Source organism: Caretta caretta, chromosome 17, assembly GCF_965140235.1.
Source record: "Caretta caretta isolate rCarCar2 chromosome 17, rCarCar1.hap1, whole genome shotgun sequence".
NCBI lineage: Eukaryota > Metazoa > Chordata > Testudines > Cheloniidae > Caretta > Caretta caretta.
The window spans coordinates 24,125,711-24,146,443 of NC_134222.1; the positions used below are offsets into that span (position 1 = coordinate 24,125,711).

The 20,733-nt window shown below is 47.5% G+C and overlaps 1 protein-coding gene across 9 annotated transcripts in view; it reads right to left on the bottom strand.

The window, feature by feature from the left end:
* The window catches only part of MTMR4 (myotubularin related protein 4), a 133,634-nt gene that overhangs the window by 3,679 nt on the left and 109,222 nt on the right, over positions 1-20,733 (bottom strand). For 8 of the 9 annotated variants that reach the window (XM_048823880.2, XM_048823877.2, XM_048823881.2 and 5 more), the window contains 9 exons: positions 15,459-15,572; positions 9,294-9,490; positions 8,835-8,963; positions 8,322-8,433; positions 7,669-7,864; positions 6,021-6,206; positions 2,831-3,001; positions 2,520-2,674; positions 279-1,521 (listed from right to left, as the gene is read on the bottom strand). In XM_048823880.2, coding sequence (XP_048679837.2) covers positions 279-1,521; positions 2,520-2,674; positions 2,831-3,001; positions 6,021-6,206; positions 7,669-7,864; positions 8,322-8,433; positions 8,835-8,963; positions 9,294-9,490; positions 15,459-15,572 — 2,503 coding nt within the window. The remainder of the gene's footprint in view (positions 1-278; positions 1,522-2,519; positions 2,675-2,830; positions 3,002-6,020; positions 6,207-7,668; positions 7,865-8,321; positions 8,434-8,834; positions 8,964-9,293; positions 9,491-15,458; positions 15,573-20,733) is intronic. The other variant, XM_075120750.1, reaches the window with a different exon arrangement.

The window sequence follows — 20,733 nt, forward strand, 5'->3', positions numbered from 1 at the left end:
ATGAGAGAAGGAACTCTGTTGCCTCCTGGGAAGCACAGGCTAGGAGAACCTAGAACCCCTGGGTGGGGGAGAGGAGCAGGGGAGGGGAGGAATGAACCATTATCCTAATGAGCATCAAACTTGCACCAACAGGAAGTGAGGGGTAAGAGAACATGTGAGCCTGGCATCACATGCTCACCCTGGAGTCAGGGGAGAGCAGGGACATGAAGGACAGGATGTCACGGTTCATGGCTGGGTCAGACACTGTGGGAGATGGCACTTTATAGGCCATTACTTACAAAGTCATCTTCATAGTCCACCTGTGGCTCAGCCGGGGGGGTGCAGCAGTGACGTGTATCCAGCCTTAGCTGGAGCTCTCGCACCTGCCTGCGCAGCTGCTCCACTTCCTGCTTGTAGCTGGCTTCGATCTGCCGCAGCCTGTGCTGAATCACATCCGTGGGGAAGGGGAGCCCGTCATCATCCAGGTAAAGAGGAGGCAGAGGGGAAGAGCAGCTTGGTGGCACATGCTTGCAGCCAGACACCTGCCTCAGGTGGCAGGGTAGCCATGGCCGGCTAGGCTTCCCTTCAGGGCCTGCACAATGTGCATTGGGATGGCCAGCGCATACTGGTGGTTTCACACCTTCTCTTGGAGGCCACTGGCTACTGAGGTAGAGCCCTGGCACCCACAACTGTTTGCTGCTCAATCTCTTCTTACAGCACCCATAGGAAAGTAGCCGCCTGGTTATTGCCTCGCCACCGGGAAGCGACGTCACCATCCCCTGGAAACTGTCCCAGTTGGAACCCAGGAGGGAGAACTCGCTGGTCTGGCTCTGGAAAACGGGCCTTTGCCACAGCTCCAGTGGCACCATCCCCACCTGGACCATTTCCTCACAGTGCCCGCTCCTGCTGCTCCCACTTTTGCCAGTGTCTTTATGTTGATGAGGGATGCCTGGGATGGGGCATGGGTTGTTCTGAGGAGAGACACTTGGTGCAGGGGTGTCCTGGCTGGGAATGCCCACTGCAGGATTTAGGCTGTCTTGCTTGGGGGGTTTCACAAGATTCCAGTTTCCATCAGATTCCAGGCCAGTTGCTTTTGGAGGATTATAGGGACATGTTTCAAGCTGCTCCACAGCTCTGACACAAGTCCTGCAGACGTTCTCCTGTCCAGGATGGTTTGGGGCGGGGCCAATGCCATCTACACCCTCCAGATTCACCCTGTGACCCATTTCTGTCTCTGGAAAGATGATGCTTGCTGGTGGAGGCACCCAGCCACTAACCAGCTTGTCGTGCGCTTGGTGATTAGTGTGGCTGCTGACGTTGTGGCTGGTTTGCAGGGGGTGAGTTTTCTCCTGCTCCACTGGCACCACGCTGCCTTCCTCAGGGTGCAGCTCGGTGCCCTCTGTGCTGGCATGTCTGGGCTCCAAGCCCATCCTGACCTCCTGACAGTGGCTGTTCAGATTGGGATCACTAGAAGTACGGGTCAGTGGGCTGCTGGAGTCACCGGCTGAAAGCAAGTCATCCATAGATCTTGTCTTTGGTAACCTGGAACCAAGAAACACAGCCTGAATCTCTGGAGAAGGAACTTTTACTACAAAAATCCCAGTACCTGCTGCTCTGTGCCACAGGGGCCCTTGCAGGAGGGGAAGGGAACTGCCCAGCACACAGGACTAGGTCTCTGAATAGCGGTAGGATGCTTCGAAGTGCGACGAGAGAGCATAGTTAATAGGGTTGCATCATTACATCACCTTGGGATTTAGACTTACAGCCAACAAGTTAAAAGTGGGTACTGATTCTGGGTTCCTCGCCAGCCATTTCTTGGTTTACTCACTTCACAGCTGGGATATCACCTCAGAGGCCTAACCAGCCAACAAGAACCTCCGCTAATCTCTAGATTCCTCATCAGGCTGGGGTGGGGGTGGAAGTAGGGGTGGGGTCTACGTAGCACCAGGCAGCTGGAGGAGCTTCCCTTTGGATCCCCCAAGGTGTTACTCTCCACTGACCAGGAGGAGATGGAAGTGCCCAGGGCACTGTGGTGAACTGCCTGCGTGTGAAGGTGAAGGCAGTATCAGCGTTAGGCTGAGAATGCACAAGGCAGCTAGTTGGGAGAGGCATGGACAAGTGTCACACAAACTTCCTCTTTCACACACTGCTTCCTAGGGCGAGACATAGACACTCCCAGTGCAGCCAGCACCACATCTGGGCACCAGTCTCCCTCCCCCTAGGCCTCACTTCTATTGCTCCCTAGGACACGTTGCTGCTCGCACCACTAGAAGGTGGCCTCAGGGCAGCTCCATGAAATCTCCCCATATGGTGCTCCTAGAATGGCGGGGAGCTGTGTACTCTCTCTTCCAGGTGTCCCGAGGCTACCCTCTAGAGAGGGTGACAGGCATGTTCAGGACACTCCTGTCTTTTCAGGACAATGGTGCTGGTGCATCTCATGGCAGATGTGCATGTGTAATGTCAGCCAGAGGGGAGAGAGCAAGTGAGCAGGAAAGAAACCCAGGGAAAGGGAACCCAAATTGGTACTCCTTTCTCCCTACCTATCCAGAGATCTGCCACTGAACTCCTGGCTTTGGGATCCTGGGGGCAGGTAGCGGTCCATACCCTCCTCCCCTAGAGGACAGGGGGATGATGCTGGAAGGTACACGGCTGTCCAAAGATGTAGCGCTCGTACGTGGCACACTGGGTGCAGCACCTGCAGGAGGAATTATACTGAGGGACTGGACAAAAGGGAAACCCCTCCCCATCCACGGCAAACCAGCCTCCCTTCCCGCCAACCCAATTACCCTTCCCAGAGAGTTTTGGCTGCTAGCCACAAGCCCATACAGCTGGGTTGTGGGCTGCCACTCACCTGCTCGGTGCCAGGCATGTAGAGGAGATTGTGGAAGTTCTTGTTGCCAGCTCTTAGGAGGGACCACACTGAGCAGGTGCGTTTGTAAATGTTGTGCATCTCTCGCTCATATGGATTGTTGCCCAGGAAGGTCCCATACAGGCAGGAGTATGTGTGCTGCACCAGCTTCACCTGCACCGCCAACAGAAAAGAGCAATTGCCAGGGCCCTTGGAAAGCAACTCTCCCTCTCACCCACCCCACCTAAAACAGCTCCCCCCAAAGCACACACTCCAGCTCCCTGCCACAGCTCTCCTTCCATTCTGTAGGAGAGTGTTACCCAAGGATCCCTTGATGTCAACTGGCAGAGGCTACAGGGTTTTACAGGAATCCCCTGGGTTGGATATTTGCATAATAGTTCATCGAAGAGGGGCGTATGAGATCTCTACTGAGAGCCAGCAACCTACTGGTTGTTATAACCATTGCAAAAAGGTATGTGTGGATAATATTTAAAGGAGTTATGTACTATATTAAAAATCATGTTTTTAAGGTCTTGGAGTTAAGGCAGGTCATCAGGAGGTGCCATACCTTGGAAATGTTCCTTCAGGCAGGAGATAACTGACACTTATCTCCCTGTCTGGCCATTTGTGCATTGCATGCCTCGCAACATATGCCTATTTGCATACTGAGCCAAGTGCACGCTGAGAGATTGCAAAATCTACAAGAGAGGAAATCTTCAAGAATAAACAAACAGCCGGAGGTGTCCAGTTTATTAATACAAACACAGAATTGGTGTGGGATATCTTGGAGAGCTAAGAAACACACTGAAGTCTTCACCAAAGAGGCAAACTGACAGCGTACATGTCTCATGAAAGGAGGGTCATAACCAGCCTGGCTGTTAAGCTGCAAGGATTTTGGTTGAGCAACATTCTGCAAGACATGAAGGTATCTTCTTAATTAAGTCTAGGTTCTAGAATGTAAGTTATGATTTTATTTTATATGAAACCATTTGTTTCCAATACTTCTACTTGCTACTACTTGAATCTCTGGGCTTTGTTAAATAAACTTATACTTGATTTCACTATAAACATATCTAAGTGCTGTATGTTAAGCAGAGTGGTGATCAGAGGTGAAACTGGTAAACTGGGGTACACTGTTTCTTTCAAAGCAGCAAATCTGTAAATACTGCGAGTGTCCAGTGGACCAGGGCCTGGACACTCCCAGGAGACATTTGGAGGGCTTGAGAGTTGGAAAGCAGCAATCGCTGACCTGTAGAAGGACAGTGGGGGCTATGTAGGCGTAGAGAGCAGCGCTTGTGTTGTCCGCGGCGGTAGAGTTGGAAACTAACCCACAGCAGCACAGACAAGGCTTCCTCACAGAAAAGGCAGGTAGTAGTGAGGTGCCTCGCAGCTCTGGGTACCCCCGGAAGCGTCAAAGAGAGTGTTGAGATGGGGGTTGGAGATGGCTACTGATCCTGCCATATAACAGGGGGTCAACCTTTTAAAACCCTGACCTATGTCATGTGACTGGCCAGAAAACAACAACATTTAGTTTTTTCCTAGTATTCCCTGTGCCTCAGACCCTTATTATCTGGTGTCCGAAATAAATTAAGTCTTTGGCATACATGGAACAAATGAAGCCACCTGAATCCCTCAGTCTGGAAGGGAATCTGGCAGAGAATTGGAGGAGGCAGCTGCAGTGCTTCCAAGTTCTCTTGGAAACAAGTGGGATTACAGAGAAACTGGGGAGGAGGAGATCCTTCTCTCTGCTCCACGTGGCAGGCACAGAGGCCCTGGAGATCTACAGTACATCCCAGTGGGACCATGAGGAGAACTGCAAACTGCTAGACAAAATCATTCAGCAGTGTTAAGTATACTGTGATTTAGGTCAGAATGTCACTGGGAAAAGGCACATTCTTCACAAAAACTAGCACTTTCAGACCTATGTAATTCAGTCTCGTCAATTTGAGCAATTAACAGATGGACTAACTAGAGACCACTTTATGAAGTAACTGATGAAAAGGTTAAAGTAAGGATATTGCAAGAAGCAGACTTGACTTTGCATGGGACAGCAGACATTTGCAGGGCTAGTTAAAGCTGTGCTGCCCAAAGGAAAGTGTTAACAAGCTGTGAAGAACTGAAACGAATCTACTCAAAAAGAAGCATCAGTACAAGTGTCAATCAAGTACAGAGACCAGATTTGTTTTTAACATGGTGGAAACTGAACACAACCGAAGGGTGTCCAAGCACAAGGGGGACAATGTCGTGCAATCAAATCAACCATTTTTCAAAAGTATGTCACTTTCAGCACAAAATACAAACAAAAAAGCAAATGACATTAATTAATTCATAGCTAGAGGACAAAATGTCAAGAGAGCACTTTGTTGGGTCTTTTATTAAGTTTGCCGCTATTCTTCACCACGATGTGGGACATTGGAAATAAATGAACAAAACATTACTTTTAAAACTGATGTTGGGAATTGTGTGAAACTTATTCACAGAAAATATATACAGAGTAACCATCCATTACAATAAAAAAAATGAAGCTCTTTTCATATAGAAGGCAGAAAATGAGCCCACGCAAAACTGAACTATTCTATTCTATTCTGTCTATAGCACAGATACCAACCAAAGTTTGAAATAGGAAGGTGTGTGTGTATTTGGGTCGAAGAGAAGTCTGCAAACACAGATGATCAAATGTGTAACAGGATGGAAAACATTTAAAAATATGATGAGGTGTTTAACAGTCTGGAATGCATTAGAGGGTTAAAATTCCCAGTGACAGAGATTTAAGTGTGTGAACAAGAGCACAGGCACCATGTAAAGTTCCTTTAGCACTGGGAAATAAGTAAAAACTGAACTAGATTGGACAGTGCATGTAAGCAAATAGCGACATCAACTGACAGCATTAACAGTGCAGTCACCATAATCAAACTAAATAGGAAAGGATTTGTACTGATACAAAAGCTTTGAATGAGGCCAAATATGAGTGCTCCCCACTCCAGCCTCACTGGCTGAATTATATGCATTTTCACTCGCCTTCTCCCTCAGCCACATCATTAGAAAACCCAATCCATAATAAAACATCTTTCACTTTTACCCAAGTCCACTTTGCTTTTCCTCAAATACAACTGCTCTGAAACGCTCAGCTGTCCTTCTGCCCTAGCTCATATTTAGCAAGAAATAAAGACGCATTTGCTTGCACAGCTCTTACCAGGAAAGCTTCGTTAAATTCAAACAGGCAGGGGAACTGCTTGAGCAGCTGGTGAACAGAATCTAGCCACTGAAGAAACACAGGACACTGCTCATTCTGGTCTTCCACATTCTCATGGTGCCCACAGCGATCACCAAATTTGTGACCAAAATCCAGCCAGTCTGATTCAATTAGCACCTGAAACCCCTGTTAAAAAAAGAAGAATGTTACCTGCAGCGCCAGGTACCCAAGCAGGGCAAGGCAGCTCCAGTGAGCTTCTTGGAGGGCTAGAGAGAAGCTTGCACTTGTGCTAGGGTTAGAAGCAAAGCATAATGAAAGCTGGTGTTACTCTGGCTTCATGCAAGGACAAGGCCTTTTCCATAGCACTGAACTGAGACTTTCAGAACCTATAATCCACATATGAAGCAGCGGCTACTAAATCCACATAACAAATCCCTTTGGGTGCCATGCAGAGACTACAGTGGGAAAGCTGTAAGCCCTGAACACAAGTGGTCATTCCTGAAGCAGAGGCTCATGAGAGCCTGATGCATCACAATTCAGTGGCATACAGATCCCTGAAGAATATGCGGGAAAACCCCTCCCCAGCACAGCAGCGCTTGAAAATGTTGTGAGACAGATATGGCAATTTCCTACAATATCACTGGGAGACCTTCCGGAATTAAGTTAAAATATCTTTGGGATCCACTGCCTTAAATGAATGGTCTATGTATTATTATGGACCAGCAACTTTTCAGGAGGAGAAGGAAGGTGGGGAGATGTGACAGATGTGAGACCTGGAGGTTCAAAGGACTTTGTTTAACAATGTGCCAGACAAGAATGGACTTTTGGAACAAAAAGTGGTGAGTGGTTTTCCTGGGAAATATCTAGCGGGGACTGAATGCAAATTCCCCACCTCTGATTATGCAAAAACCCAGCCTTTTGAAGCTATGCCCCGAAGAGTGAGCCATTGTCTGCTGATCAATTGTTATAAGAGGCCAAGATCAAAGGTCCAAGCTATATAAAGGAAAGACTGAACTATTCATGGTGGGTCTGAATCTGAGACAGATAAGAACTGGTAACCACGATGAAAATCCAGTTGTGGGTTTTGAAGGACTGCAACCTACCAGAGCCCAGGTTGGAGTTGGGGTGACCTCTGGTAAGTTTTTTGGCATGCATGTAGTTTCTCTTATTGTTTTTAATATATTTTTTCCTGTAATGCTTTCACCTTAAGAATAAATATGCTTGCTTATAAAGAGCTGCATAGTAACTTATAACTGCAACCCATTACATTGGTCATAGACTCTAGAAAAAAAGCGAAGTGCAGAAGCTGTCCTTTTAGAAGGCATGGCTTTCTAGAGATATCACAGTTTATGCAGGGAACTGAGCAGCCTGGACAATCCCAATCAGGAGGGAGACAGACCAAAGTCTCTGCCCAAGAGAGGTGACTGCTGAGGAGCCGGGTCCCTAGCATGGGTCTCCTTGAAGGATCACAGAGGGGGAATATATGCAGGGTACAGTTACCCTGCATCGTGACATTTTGCAAAGCAGCTTTACTGTGTAATACAATTCCACTCCACGTTCTTTTTTCTACTTCTGTCTGGTGCTCATCCAGGCACAAGCAACTTCTTAACAGAAGCTGAACTAACAGAGCAGCACTACTGTATGGTACCTCCACGGTCCTGTAATAGGGATCCAGAAGAATCTTTGCCAGTGCTACAATCTGCGGGGTTCTGTCCCAGCCATCCGAGCAGTGAACCAGCACTGGGCGCCCCTCTCGGTCAACTGCATTTGAGACCAGAACTGCTGTCTTCAACATGACTGAGAGGTGCTGCAGCCACTTGGTGCTCTCCAGGGCTGAAAGCCAGCTAGAGTGCACGTAAAAGGAAAGAAAATGGCTTGTTAGATCTCTGTTAGAGGACACATCTATCCCAAGACTCTTTGGAGCCCTCAGTAAATGCTGCTGCCTTTCCCCCACCAGCTCCCACAGAGGGGAACCAGCCAACTCAGGAAGAAGAACAGAATCCAGCCCCCAAATCCTACTTTTTCTGGACACAAAAGCCACAAGGTCTCTTCTGAAGCCCACAGGAGAGTGGTGTGTTCACGGTATCCCCAAGTACAGGGAAACAATGTCCCAATAGTAAAAACGGATCACAGGAAACACAATGCTCAAGCTCTGTAAACACGCCCAGGAGAAAACCTCTCCGATTCCTGAGCTGGCAACCTGGCTCAGGGGATTGGATGGGAATGAGGAGATAAGAATTTCCAGAGGGTGAGGAAGACAAAAAGGCAGGGAGAGTGGTATTAGAGCAAGCTGGCACTTACTTGCTGGGATCTGGCATCTGGCTGCAGACAGCACGCAGGTACTGGAAGCTGTTCCTGATGGAGTGGATATTGGCCATGCCCATGAACACTACCTCGCAGTTGGGGTAATACTCTAAACACAACAGACAGAAAAGGTTGGATGGGATCTGCTGCAATCAGAGCATCTCACTGCAGGTGCTCTGATCCAGCCCACAGAACAGAAGCTGCTGCCCCTCACTCCCACACTGCATTCCTGATCCCTGGGAGCTATATGTGCAGCAGGTGGGCAGCCTGTCCTAGCAAAGTGAAGCAGGCAGCCTTGCAGTAATCAAGGAGCTGGCCCTCAACATTAGCAAGAAGAAGAAGGGGCAGTACGAATCTTGCCACTGCTCCCCAGAGAGACCTGTGTACTGGAAACACTACACAAAGACAGCCCCAGTCCAAACTGTGTGTTCAAGGGGTCCAACAAGAAAGAGTCCAAGCAGGGAGATGCCATGAGACCAGCTATTAAGCAGCCTGTGTGCAGTTTTATACCTTCACATTCACAGCCCCCTCCCTTTGCCCTGTTGGCTACAGCCGCAGTGTAGGATCTGGCATCCAAGATCAGCAGCTTCTGAGGAGCTCCTGCATTCTCCACACTCGAACATGCCGTCAGCGAGGAATCTGCAGACACAGGACAGACTGAACTTCCCCACATCCAGACAACTCCTCCCATCTGGGCCTTGGCCTTTCACAGGTGGTGCTAGGCCAGTGCAGCCAGACACTGACAAAACACATGTTTAAAGCCCTGCCCAGCATAGTGCAGTCAGGGCCTGAAAGGGCCTAAACAGTTAATCTGGGTGTCATTTAAATCTCACCCCACAACACCAACTTCCCCAGCCACCAGGAAACAGCTGCCAAGCATTTGAGTGCATCCCTGGGGTGGGACCCAGCTCTGGAGAGCCTTACCCAGACCAATTTGGGAAGCAAGCAAAAGGGAGAGACCCATCTTACCAAAGTCTGTCTCGCAGGCCTCAGTGCCTTCGCTGGTGCTGTTGTGGGGAGTTCCACTGGCTGTCTTTGCTCCAGGGTTCAAGGCACAGGCCTTGGCGATGGAGGTGACAAGATACTCGTCATCAGCGTTGCGCCAGCCCCACCAGCTGATTTCCGGCTGGCTGCAGCGTGCGATTGCAGCTCCGTTGGGCTGGTGCCTGAGGAAGAGGAGAGTTTCACTTGCTATCCCATTGCAGACACACCACACAGCGTGCCAGCAAAAGACGAGGTTCCCCTCCTCAGAGGCAAGCGTCCTGCTTTGAGGACCCAGCGTTGTTCAAAGCAGATTCATTGTGAGGGGCCAATGTCTCAACTCATGCATTATGTGCGCCGAGATCATGCCTACAAAAGAAAGTATGATGGCCCTGACTTCCTCAGCTCCGACCTCTGACAGCAAAGAGGAGCACAGCTTCTATGAAGCACACAGCAAATAGCTAATAGGTATAATGGGGTGCGAACTTGGCAGTCAGATGGCCTAAGGCCCTGGAGTTCACTCAAAGGCCTTGTCTACACTACCAAGTTTTGTTGCCAAAACTGCCATTTTTCAACCCAAACAGTGAGTGCGTACACACTGCGAGGCGACTTCTGTTGGGCAGAATGCCTGGTTTTGGCGACAAAATACACTCACCCGCACGAGAGATTGACGTCTTTTTTCCCCTCTACATTTGTTAACAAAGTGCAAGTGTAGACACCATGCTTAATGTCATCGCTTTAATTGGCCTCCAGTTGTCCCACAATGCCCATCCTGACTGCCCTGGTCAGCGGTTTGAACTCCACTGCCCTGCAGTCAGGTAAACAACCATCTGCCCCTCCCCCTTAGAAGCCCTGGGAATTTTTGAAATTCCATTTCCTGTTTGCTCAGTGTGGAGAGGTCTCATCGCATCTTCCCAGGTGACCATGGTGGGTTATTGCAGCAAACGCTCTCCTGCTTTGACCTCTGCAGAGCTGTTGGATCTGCTCAGTATATGGGGAGAGGAGGCTGTGCAGTCCCAGATGTGCTTGAGCATAGGAACTGGGATACCTACAGGACACATTTCTCGAGGCTTGTGTGAAAAGGGCTGTGATTGGCACATGGTGCAGTGCAGAGCGAAGATAAAGGAGCTGAGGCAGGGTACCATAAGGCGACGGAGGCAAACAGTCGCTCTTGTGCTTCATCTAAGACCTGCTGGTTCTGTAAGGAGCTGGACGCTATCTTTGGTGCGACCCATCGCCAAGAGCTCCATGGATACCTTGGAGGGAATGGAGGCGGCGGAAAGAGGACTTAACTCAGAGGTGGAGTTAGATGAGGATGTGCAGCTCCCAGCAGGGTCGCTCGATGGGGCAGGCAGCCAGGAACTGTTCTCCGCTCCTGAGGTGTCTAGCCAGTCTCAGCAGTCGCTCTCTGGGAGCAAGCAGCAGGAGGTGAGACTCCTGGTAAGTGGCTGTGGCTTGTGTGGCGCGGAGGTGGGTTCAGGGCATAGAAACATGGGAGGCTGGCTGTGTCTCGTCTGTGAGCTGGACATTTCCCTGTGTAGCTAATCATTACAGTGGAACAGGGTGTTGATGCACATCGAGATCTCACGGGAATCCTCCAAATTCAGGAATTTCCCGGAGGTACTCGACAATCCTCTGCCGAGGGTTCCATGGCAGAGCAGCTCTGTTCCTTCCCCCATTGTAGGAAACTTTCCCGCGCCATTAGGCAATCACTTGTGCAGGGACCAAAGTGGCACATCAGCGAGCAGCACAGGGAGCAGGGTGGAAGCCACAAGCATGGGGTAGATGTACCCTCATTTCCCTGCTTACCCCTAGCAGTGAGATGTCTACTAGAATTACCCACGCCTATGGAAAAGTGTGAGAGAATTTTAGAATTTGTTCCCTAGAATGCTGCACCACGACCCTTGCAAAGAGTGTATGCTCTTTTCCCCATGTGGAGCTCCCCCCCTCCACCAGCCAACACTCACCATGCTTTGGGTGTTTGCAGAGATGTGTGCCTGGCTAGGGTCAGTGAGAAAGTGATGGCAATGTTGCAAAAGGTGTGTTTAATAGAAATGTTTCAATGCTGTGCATGAATTTAACAATCCCGCTTCTGTGCATTGTCCTCTGTGCTTCACCAGATGTGGCCTTCATGAACACTCCATGCACCCCGTCCGAGTGTCTCCACCAGATAAGAAAGCGCTCACGATGCAGCAAAGACGCCATGTTTCGGAAGGTCCTGCAGTGCTCCAATGCAGAAAAAAGGGAACGAAAGGAGTGCCCGAACAGCAGGACAGAAAAGAGAACTAGGAGTTTGTTAAGGACACTACTGAATAGATGCTTAAAGTAATGGAGGAGCAAACGCAGACACTGAAGTCCTTAATAATGCTGCAGACTGAGCAGATCAGTGCTCGACCTCCCCTGCATCTCATTCAGAACTCTTTTCCATGGCCCCCCCAACTCCACCCGCACATTCCTTTCCACCTTCTGGGACTTCTCGGTTTCCCCTTTACTCCACCCCCTTGGACAACTTTCACAATGATAGCTGGACCTAACACAGCTGTGAGAGTCTGCCCTTCCCTGCCAAGCATCTGTGTGTTTGCATGTGCTGTTTCTTGTGCAATAAAAGCAAAACTTTTATACTGATAAATCATCTTTTTTTCCTACAAGGTGAGATTGCAGGCACTGCCAATACATGCACAGGCATTTTAATCACTTTATTACAGGAATTTAAGGCCGCAAATGTCACCATTGCCCCTTAGGAAAACTACATGTCATGCAACATTGAAGCAACTCAGACAGAGATATGTTACTGGTGGTCATTGTCAATGTGCTGCCTCAAAGCCTCCCTGATTCGAATAGACCCCCTGTGGGCTCCTCTGACAGCCCTGGTATCTAGGTGCTCAAAATCAGTGGCCAAGCAGTCTGCCTCAGCACTCTGCCCGAGAAAACCTTTCACCCTTAGCTTCACAGAGATTATGCAACATATAGCATGCAGCTATGACCATAGGAATATTATCCTCAGTGAGGTCCAACCTGCCATAAAGGCATCACCAAAGGCATATTCAACTGTCATCCAGCACCTACCTAGCCTGTTGTTGAATCGCTCCTTAATGCTGTCCAGGTGTCCCGTGTAAGGTTTCATGAGCCACGGCTACAAAGAGGTACGCAGGGTCCCCCAGGATCACTATGGGCATTTCAACACCCCCCACTATAATCTTCTGGTTAGGAAAGGAAGTCCCCGCTTGCAGCTTTATGTACAGGCTGGTGTTCCAGAAGATGCCTGCATCATGCACCCTCCTAGAGCACCATGCAATGATGTCAGTGAAATGCCCACGATGATCCACAAGCACCTACAGCACCATGGAGAAGTTCCCCTTCCTATTGATGTACTCCACTGCAAGGTGGTCTGGTGCCAAAATTGGAATGTGTGTGCCATCTATTGCCCCTCCACAGTTAGGGAAACCCATTTCTGCAAAGCCGTCAACTATTTCACGCACATTTCCCAGAGTCACGGTCCTTTGTAGCAGGATCTGATATATTGCCCTGCACACTTGCATTAACGCAGTTGACTTCCCCACTCCAAATTGATTTGCCACCGACCCGTAGCAGTCTGGAGTTGCCAGCTTCCACTCAGCGATTGCCATGCGCTTTTCTACCGAGAGGGCAGCTTTCATTCTGGTGTCTTTGTACTGCAGGTCTGGGGAGAGCTCTGCACACAGTTCCAGGAAGGGGCTTTCTGCATCCGAAAGTTCTGTAGCCACTGCTACATCCCACACCTGCATGACGATATGATCCCACCATTCAGTGTTTGTTTCCTGAACTCAAAAGCGACGGTCTACCCTATGCACCTGTTCTGTGAATGCTAAAAACAATCTGAAGTTGTTCCTATCCATATCATGCAGAATGTTGGGCGACTGCGAGTCTTCTTCCGTTAGGAACTTCATGATTAACTGCACTGCCATCTGTGATGTCCTCATGAGAGTTAACAGAGCATAGGAGAGCAGTGTGGGATCCATCCCTTCTCACAAAGATGCCGGGGTGCACAGCAAACAAGGGCCGTTGAAAAAATGACACGAAAGAAAGCCCATGGATTGCCGGGACAGAAAGCAATGCATCACAGGACATTTAGCACTGTCCCAAGATGAGCCGCGATCCGCTCCATCGTCCCACAAAACCTAGTGACAGAAGGACTGTGGGATAGGTACCCACAGTGCATTGCTCACACTGTCGATGATGGTACCCCCACTGTGGATGTGACCTGGCAACAGAGGGAGCAAGTGTGAACACGAAACTGCGATTTTTATTATGTCGACTTTTGGGTGTTGACATCACTTTTGTTGACACACATTGGTAGTGTAGACATGGCCAAATGCTTGGCCAGTAAGATCACCACAGGAAATGCAACTTTCGTGAATGTCACCACAGACTTCTGTGCAAGAAGCTGTAGGAAAAAGGCATAGGGGCCAAATACTCTGACTTCATGCCTACCAGGGATTCCCCCCCACTGCCTCCAGGGGAATTCCAGCAGGGGACTTGCGGGTTGTTTCACTCCCTTTGGTGTGAAGGGAGCAGAACAGAGCAGAGAAGCTGCCCTGAACTACTGATTGGGATCCTTTGATCTTTCTGAAATAATAGGCTTGGCCTTCAGGAGACAGAAGTCAGACAATAGTGCCCTAGAAAATGAAGCCAGCACCTACAGATATTACATGTTGGCTACTGTCCAAGGCAACAGTGGTAAAGAATGTTCACAAAGAGAACCTGATCACGTGGCAACGAACAGTGAAAAAATCTGTGCGCACACAAATGGGGTAAGTGGAGGGAGAAACACCTGCTCTCAGCACCAACTGAAGATATGCCCAAATCTCAGTAAGCTTCAGCTACACTGGGTACTGCTCAAGACAGGAAAGCTTGGTAGTCACCAGGGCCCTACTAGTGAGGAATAGGACAGATCTCGTCTCAGTGCTGAGAACATGGGATTTGGGGGTACTCTCCAGTATATGTAGGGTCTTGGTGCCAAGTCCAATAGGCTGCTGGAGCTGCAGCTATCAGCACTGATGTGATTGAGGCCAGAGCTGGTTCAATTGGTGCCAAAGCAGACTGCCACAGAATGATTCTGAGACATCTCTGTCCCAAGGGAGATGAGCATGAATAAGATCCATAAGCCTGCATCAAATGGCTCTGTACCAAACACAGGAGGCACAGCGGAGGTTAAGCTATGACGGCCATTTGTATCAACAATGTAAACCCTGGTCAGGAGATCCTCAGTTAGACACATTAAAGAAACGTTAAGGGCTAGGAAAATGCATAACAAGCATCTCATTTTCAAACCTTGATACAAACCTGCAAAGAGTCACAACTATGGGCTGTAAATTACTAGCAACTAAGGGGAGGCATAGAATTCTACACAAAAACTGTTATAACAATGGCAAGGTTGCACAGCTGAACACTCAGTCAAAAAAGGCAAAAGTTCAGGTCATATCCCTGCCTTAGCTCTGTTCTCTGGTGCGGGTGTATGGTTAGAACAGTCTTCGGGTCACATACCATTTTTCAAATAAAACATGCACCAAGGTAGCATAGGTGTGCTCAGCTGCATGGTGCTGCTTTTCTTCAATGCAGGAAGCTCTGCAGGGTGCCGGGGCTCTGGGCTTTGGCTGCTGGGCGAGAGGACCCTCAGGCACAGGCGTAGTTTGACTTCTATTTGGGGGGGAGAGGGGGGAGGATGCAGGGCCCAGGCTAGCTTCACACTTTCAGGCAGGGAGCACCACACTGACCCTCTATATAGTATCCGTATAGTATAGCGTGTAGCTGCACACCCCAGAACGGCACTATTTCTGCATAACAGACTTATAACAGCTATATGAGCCAGTAGCACTGGGGCTTCGCCTATGTAGGCTTCTATAGGGATCTCAAATTGCCTTCAAGCTCTAACAGCACCAATGAGGAGCAAGGTGGTACACACAACCTGATTTATAAGTGCTTCAGTACAGTTAAACCAGGCACGTGCAGAGTTCAGCTTGCTGCCCTCCCCAGGGAGTTGCCATGATTGCTCACTGGAACATGGACATCACACTCATCCTCTCTAATTCCTCAGCTAGCACCACGGGTTGGGTTCATGATATTGTGTACAATGGACTATGAGCAACAGGGCAGCTATTGTAGATTTTTTTTTACCTGTACACAACTACAGGAATCCTTTTCCAAGACCTGAAGGAAGCCACATTCTCCAGCTCCTTGTCAGTGATCCAGACAGGAACTAGCAGCTTCTGAGGGTAACTGGTACAGAGTCTAGAAATAAAGTGACAAGGTGTCAATCAGAGCCCAGCCATGGGAATATGCACCTCACTATATTTATGAGGCAAGAACAGAGGAGACCTTCAGGTTTGTCTGAACTTGACTAACAAGAACACAGGCTATGGGTGGTTCTTCCCATCCAGAATTAGGGGTGCCTGGGAGAAAGAGACAAAGGTGGCCCTTAAAACTGGGCTGTGTACAGGGTCTAAACCGTGGAACATGGAACCCCCATACAAGGGATTGTAAGCTAATTTACTATCCAAAAGAGGTACATCTGAACAGGCAAAAGCATATTTTACTCTACATAACATTATAATATCTGAATGTTGCAAATTCAGGGAGAATGCAGAAGGCTAGTCAATCCAATGACTCATGTAAACATGCTAAGGATATTAACCAAGTCTTGCGATTTTGGTACATCGGAATCAGACATGACTAGAAATCAACTCACGCAGAAGGGTGTATGCGATGGCCATCATCTCGGCCAAACCACCAGGGACTGAAGCTCCAGAGCTAAAAGCATGAGCTGCTACAGTTTGAGCTAGAGCTCCCTCACTGGGGCTGTTACAGGCTCTCACTCTCTGTAGCCAAGACACACAGCAGGACCTGTAATTAACTAGTGGGTTACATGTGCACAAAACAGTGCATGAAAGATTCTTTCAACAAGCGGGTTTAATCCTAAAAAAGGCAGTTCCAATAGCACAACTATTAGCACAGGCAAAACTCAGAACTCTTTGTAATAGCAGCCGTGTTAGTCTGTATTCACAAAAAGAAAAAAAGGCCAATGGCATTTTGGGCTGTATAAGTAGGGGCATTGCCAGCAGATGGAGGGACATGATCGTTCCCCTCTATTAGACATTAGTGAGGCCTCATCTGGAGTACAATGTCCAGTTTTGGGCCCCACACTACAAGAAGGATGTGAAAAAGTTGGAAAGCATCCAGCAGAGGGCAACAAAAATGATTAGGGGACTGGAACACATGTCTTATGAGAAGAGGCTGAGGGAACTGGGATTGTTTAGTCTGTAGAAGAGAAGAATGAGGGGGGATTTGATAGCTGCTTTCAACTACCTGAAAGGGGGTTCCAAAGAGGATGGATCTAGACTGTTCTCAGTGGTGGCAGATGACAGAACAAGGAGTTATGATCTCAAGTTGCAGTGGGGTAGGTTTACGTTGGATATTAGGAAAAACTTTTTCACTAGGAGGGTGGTGAAGCACTGGAATGCGTTACCTACGGAGGTGGTGGAATCTCCTTCCTTTGAGGTTTTTAAGGTCAGGCTTGACAAAGCCCTGGCTGGGATGATTTCGTTGGGGATTGGTTCTGCTTTGAGCAGGGGGTTGGACTAGATGACCTCCTGAGGTCCCTTCCAACCCTGATATTCTATGACACATATTGTAAATGGCCTGAAGATCCAACACTTCGATATGCAGTGAGGACTGCTACTCCAACCACTGACCTTGAACTTTCAGCGATCTCAGTCCATTAGGGATGTGTTGGTGACAACAGACCTGGTTGGTAAGGACCAGACGAAGGGAACACCCTGACAAACATTCTCCAGAAGTTTCCACCACTGCAAGGATTCCAAAACCAGTGGAGGGAGATGGACCAATCTGTCCAAGGAGTAAAGAGTTGGACACTAAAGCTTGCTGAGCCACATTTGAAGGGAGCAAAGATGCAACCTTGCAAACTGGACCACCTGTGTGCAAGCGGATGTGTGGCCGAAAAGCCTAAGGCACATCAGAACTGTCATGGAGGGCTGAGATTGCAGACTGAAACAGAGGTGGTGAATTGCCTGAAAATGGTTTGTTGGCAAAAACGCTCTTAAACTCAGAGTCTGTTAGGGCCCCAATGAACTTGATTTTCTGATTAGGAACAAAAACGTCTAGCGTTTAGGATGAGACCCGGATGGTTGAGCAAGCATAGTATAGTGTCAACGTTGGAAAGGACTTCATCTCTGGACCTGGCCCTCACTAATCAGTCATCTAGGTATGGGAAGATGTGGATCCCTTTCTTCTTGAGGTATGTCATCACCACAAGCATGCATTTGTTAAAAACCCGAGGAGCAGAAGAGAGGCCATACGGAAGCACTGCATACTGGAAATGGCACTCCGCTACGACAATTCTAAGGCATTTTCTGTGGCTCAGCAAAACTGCCACGTGAAAGTAGTAGGCATCCTGATGGTCCAGGGCAGCAAATAAGTTGTTCTGAGAGAATGCAGGGAGGATTGTTGATCAAGTGACCATTCAGAACCTCATGTACCCGATATAGGTGTTGAGGCTGCGAAGGTTGAGAATGGGTTTTAGTCTTCCACCCCCCCCTGATTTGGGCAGCAGAAAGTAGCAGGAATTGAAACCCTGACCCTGGTGTTCTGGTGGATCCACCTCCACCGCCCCCAGCACCATCAGAGAGCACACCTGCTTGAGGAGCAGTATCTTGCGAGAGGGGTCCCTGAAGGAGGATGGGGAGGGATGGAGAAGAACTGGATGGCACTGCTCGATCAGATGGTGCTTAGGACCCAGCTGTTGGTGGTGATTGAGCCCCAAGCCTTGTAAAAGCAAGCCAACCTGTCCCTAAACAGGGACAGGGAAAAGAGAGAGACAAATGGAACACTCCTCCAGGTCAAGGAGTCAAAATGAGTGCTGGGACATGTGGGAGAGGTTTCAAAGTAGCAGACGTGTTAGTCTGTATCCGCAAAAAGAACAGGAGTACTTGTGGCACCGTAGAGACTAACATTTATTACAGCCCACTTCATTGGATGCATAGAATGGAACATATAGTAAGAAGATATATATATACGCATACAGAGAAGGTGAAAGTTGCCATACAAACTGTAAGAGGCTAATTAATTAAGATGAGCTATTATCAGCAGGAGAAAAAAAACTTTTGTAATGATAATCAAGATGGCCCAAACCGGACAGTCTCTACACAAAAGAATAAATGGACACAAATCTGACATCGGGAATCGTAACATTCAAAAACCAGTTGGAGAACTTCAACCAACACTTTGGTCAATGTACATTGACCAAACAGTTTTCCTATCCCTTGAAACTTTGAGATTTCAAGATTTCTCCCTTTCGAAGGAGAAAGAGCCCAGAATAGCCAGTAGCCTAGTAGTCAGGGCACTCACCTGGAATGCGGGAGACTACAACCTAGGGGAGCGTCCTGACCACCAGACTGCTTGTTATTCTGGGCACTTGCTCTCCCTCCCTCCCCATTCCCATAAAAAAAAACCTTTGTTTTGATTAACTGACATTTTCCCTTTTTAACATTGTATTTATTAACAGATCCATTCTTTTATAACAAATCATATTTAATTTGCTTTACATATTAAACAGCGATAAGCTTAGTATAAACACAGATATCAACTGGCCCATGGGAAGTCCCTGAAGCCGTACTGATGAGACCTGCTACTAGTCACTTTCTTCTACTTTATGGTATTGATCACATATTGTGACTGATGCTTTTCTATTCTGTCTTCCTCTTCTGCCATGTCAGTTGACTGTGTTGGTTCAAGTCTTTCATTATCTCATGTTTAGGTCCAAATTTCTGATTTTCTTACATTTAGATGCGTAACCTGTTTGTTAGTTGTCCTATCATAACTTTTACACAATATTTAGCTTTGTTCCTATTTTGTTATCTATTTTCCTTATTTTAATATCTTAATTCTAAGTTTAATTGTGACTGTTGTTGAAGGGGTTTCTCCCTTTCTCAGTATTCAAACAGAAGTTCTCAAACTCCTGGTTTGGTGGCCAGTGATGACCCTCTTCCAGCAAACTCCAAAAACTTCCACCATCCTTCTTAGTCCTTATCTTTTTGTTTTCTCCCCGGAAGAACTTTGACTTAATCAGTTAGCTTTTCTAGTATCAGAATTTCCCCCACCTTTTGATACCAGCCAATAGTTTTAAGAGAATCACTCCTCTTCTATCACCTTGCTATGGTAATTCCAGCAGCAACTACAAAAATAATGATCAATTCTTTATGGCTTTCATAAGACAGAGTTTTCAGGACAAAGCTGACACCCTGTTATTTCCCTTATGGAGCCTCCAAGGGCTTTCCAAAAGGTCTTAATTTTGGAGCACATCCACCATATATGGAGAAATCCTCCTGTTTCATATGTTCTCCCATTCCTCAATTTTTGTGCCTATGCCTACTTCAATTTTCCAATTTCTCATGAAATATAGTTATTTCCTCCAAGTAAGTTAGAAATTACTTTGTAGTGGAAAGTAAGCATTTATGTTTCATGGATGTAGTGAGTAGTTTTTCAAATTCTGTCAATTTTCTGCATAGGTTTTCTTTTTTGTGGGGACTGAAAAATCTCAGTTGTAGTTCATAGAATATAAGGGTTGGAAGGGACCCCAGAAGGTCATCTAGTCCAACCCCCTGCTCGAAGCAGGACCAATTCCCAGTTAAATCATCCCAGCCAGGGCTTTGTCAAGCCTGACCTTAAAAACTATGTTTTTAAAAACTATGCAGTTACTGATGTACTGCAATTTTGGGGTCTTTTGAGAGTTGTTTTATTTCATCAAGTGATCTAAATGTATTGTCTCTGAACAGTTGGCTGAATTCTGATATACCTGTAAGTTCCCAAATGTCAAAACTTTCCAGGATGTTATTGGGGTTAAATTCTATATTATCTACTATGGACACTGGATGTGATGGGTATGGGTTCTGCTTTCTAAATAAATTATCCCAAATTTCTACTGTTGCTGTCATAAAAAAAAAAGAGTGGTTATATATTGATTTTGACCTACAGGTTTTCTTTATCCAGGGGATCACGTGGCGTTTGACTGCACAACAAGAAACTTGTTCTATCTCTACCCAGTGTCTATTAGGGTTTGGTGTTATCCAGTGCATCAGGTTTCTGATCTGACTAGCTTGGTAATAGTGCTTGATGTTTGGTAAAGCCAAGCCTCCATTTTGCGATGGCCTTTGTAAAGTAGGTTGCTTAACGCTGGATTTCTTATCTTCCCAAATGAACTTATTTATCATAAGTTGCCACTGACCTATGAGGCTTCCTGGAACTCAAATGGGAAGTGTTTGGAAGTTAATTCACTGCAAGACATTAATTTACCTGTTACAATTTTGACTAACATGAAATTTCATATTTTGACCAATTTCCAGATGTTTTGATTTTCTTAACGAAAGGACTATAATTA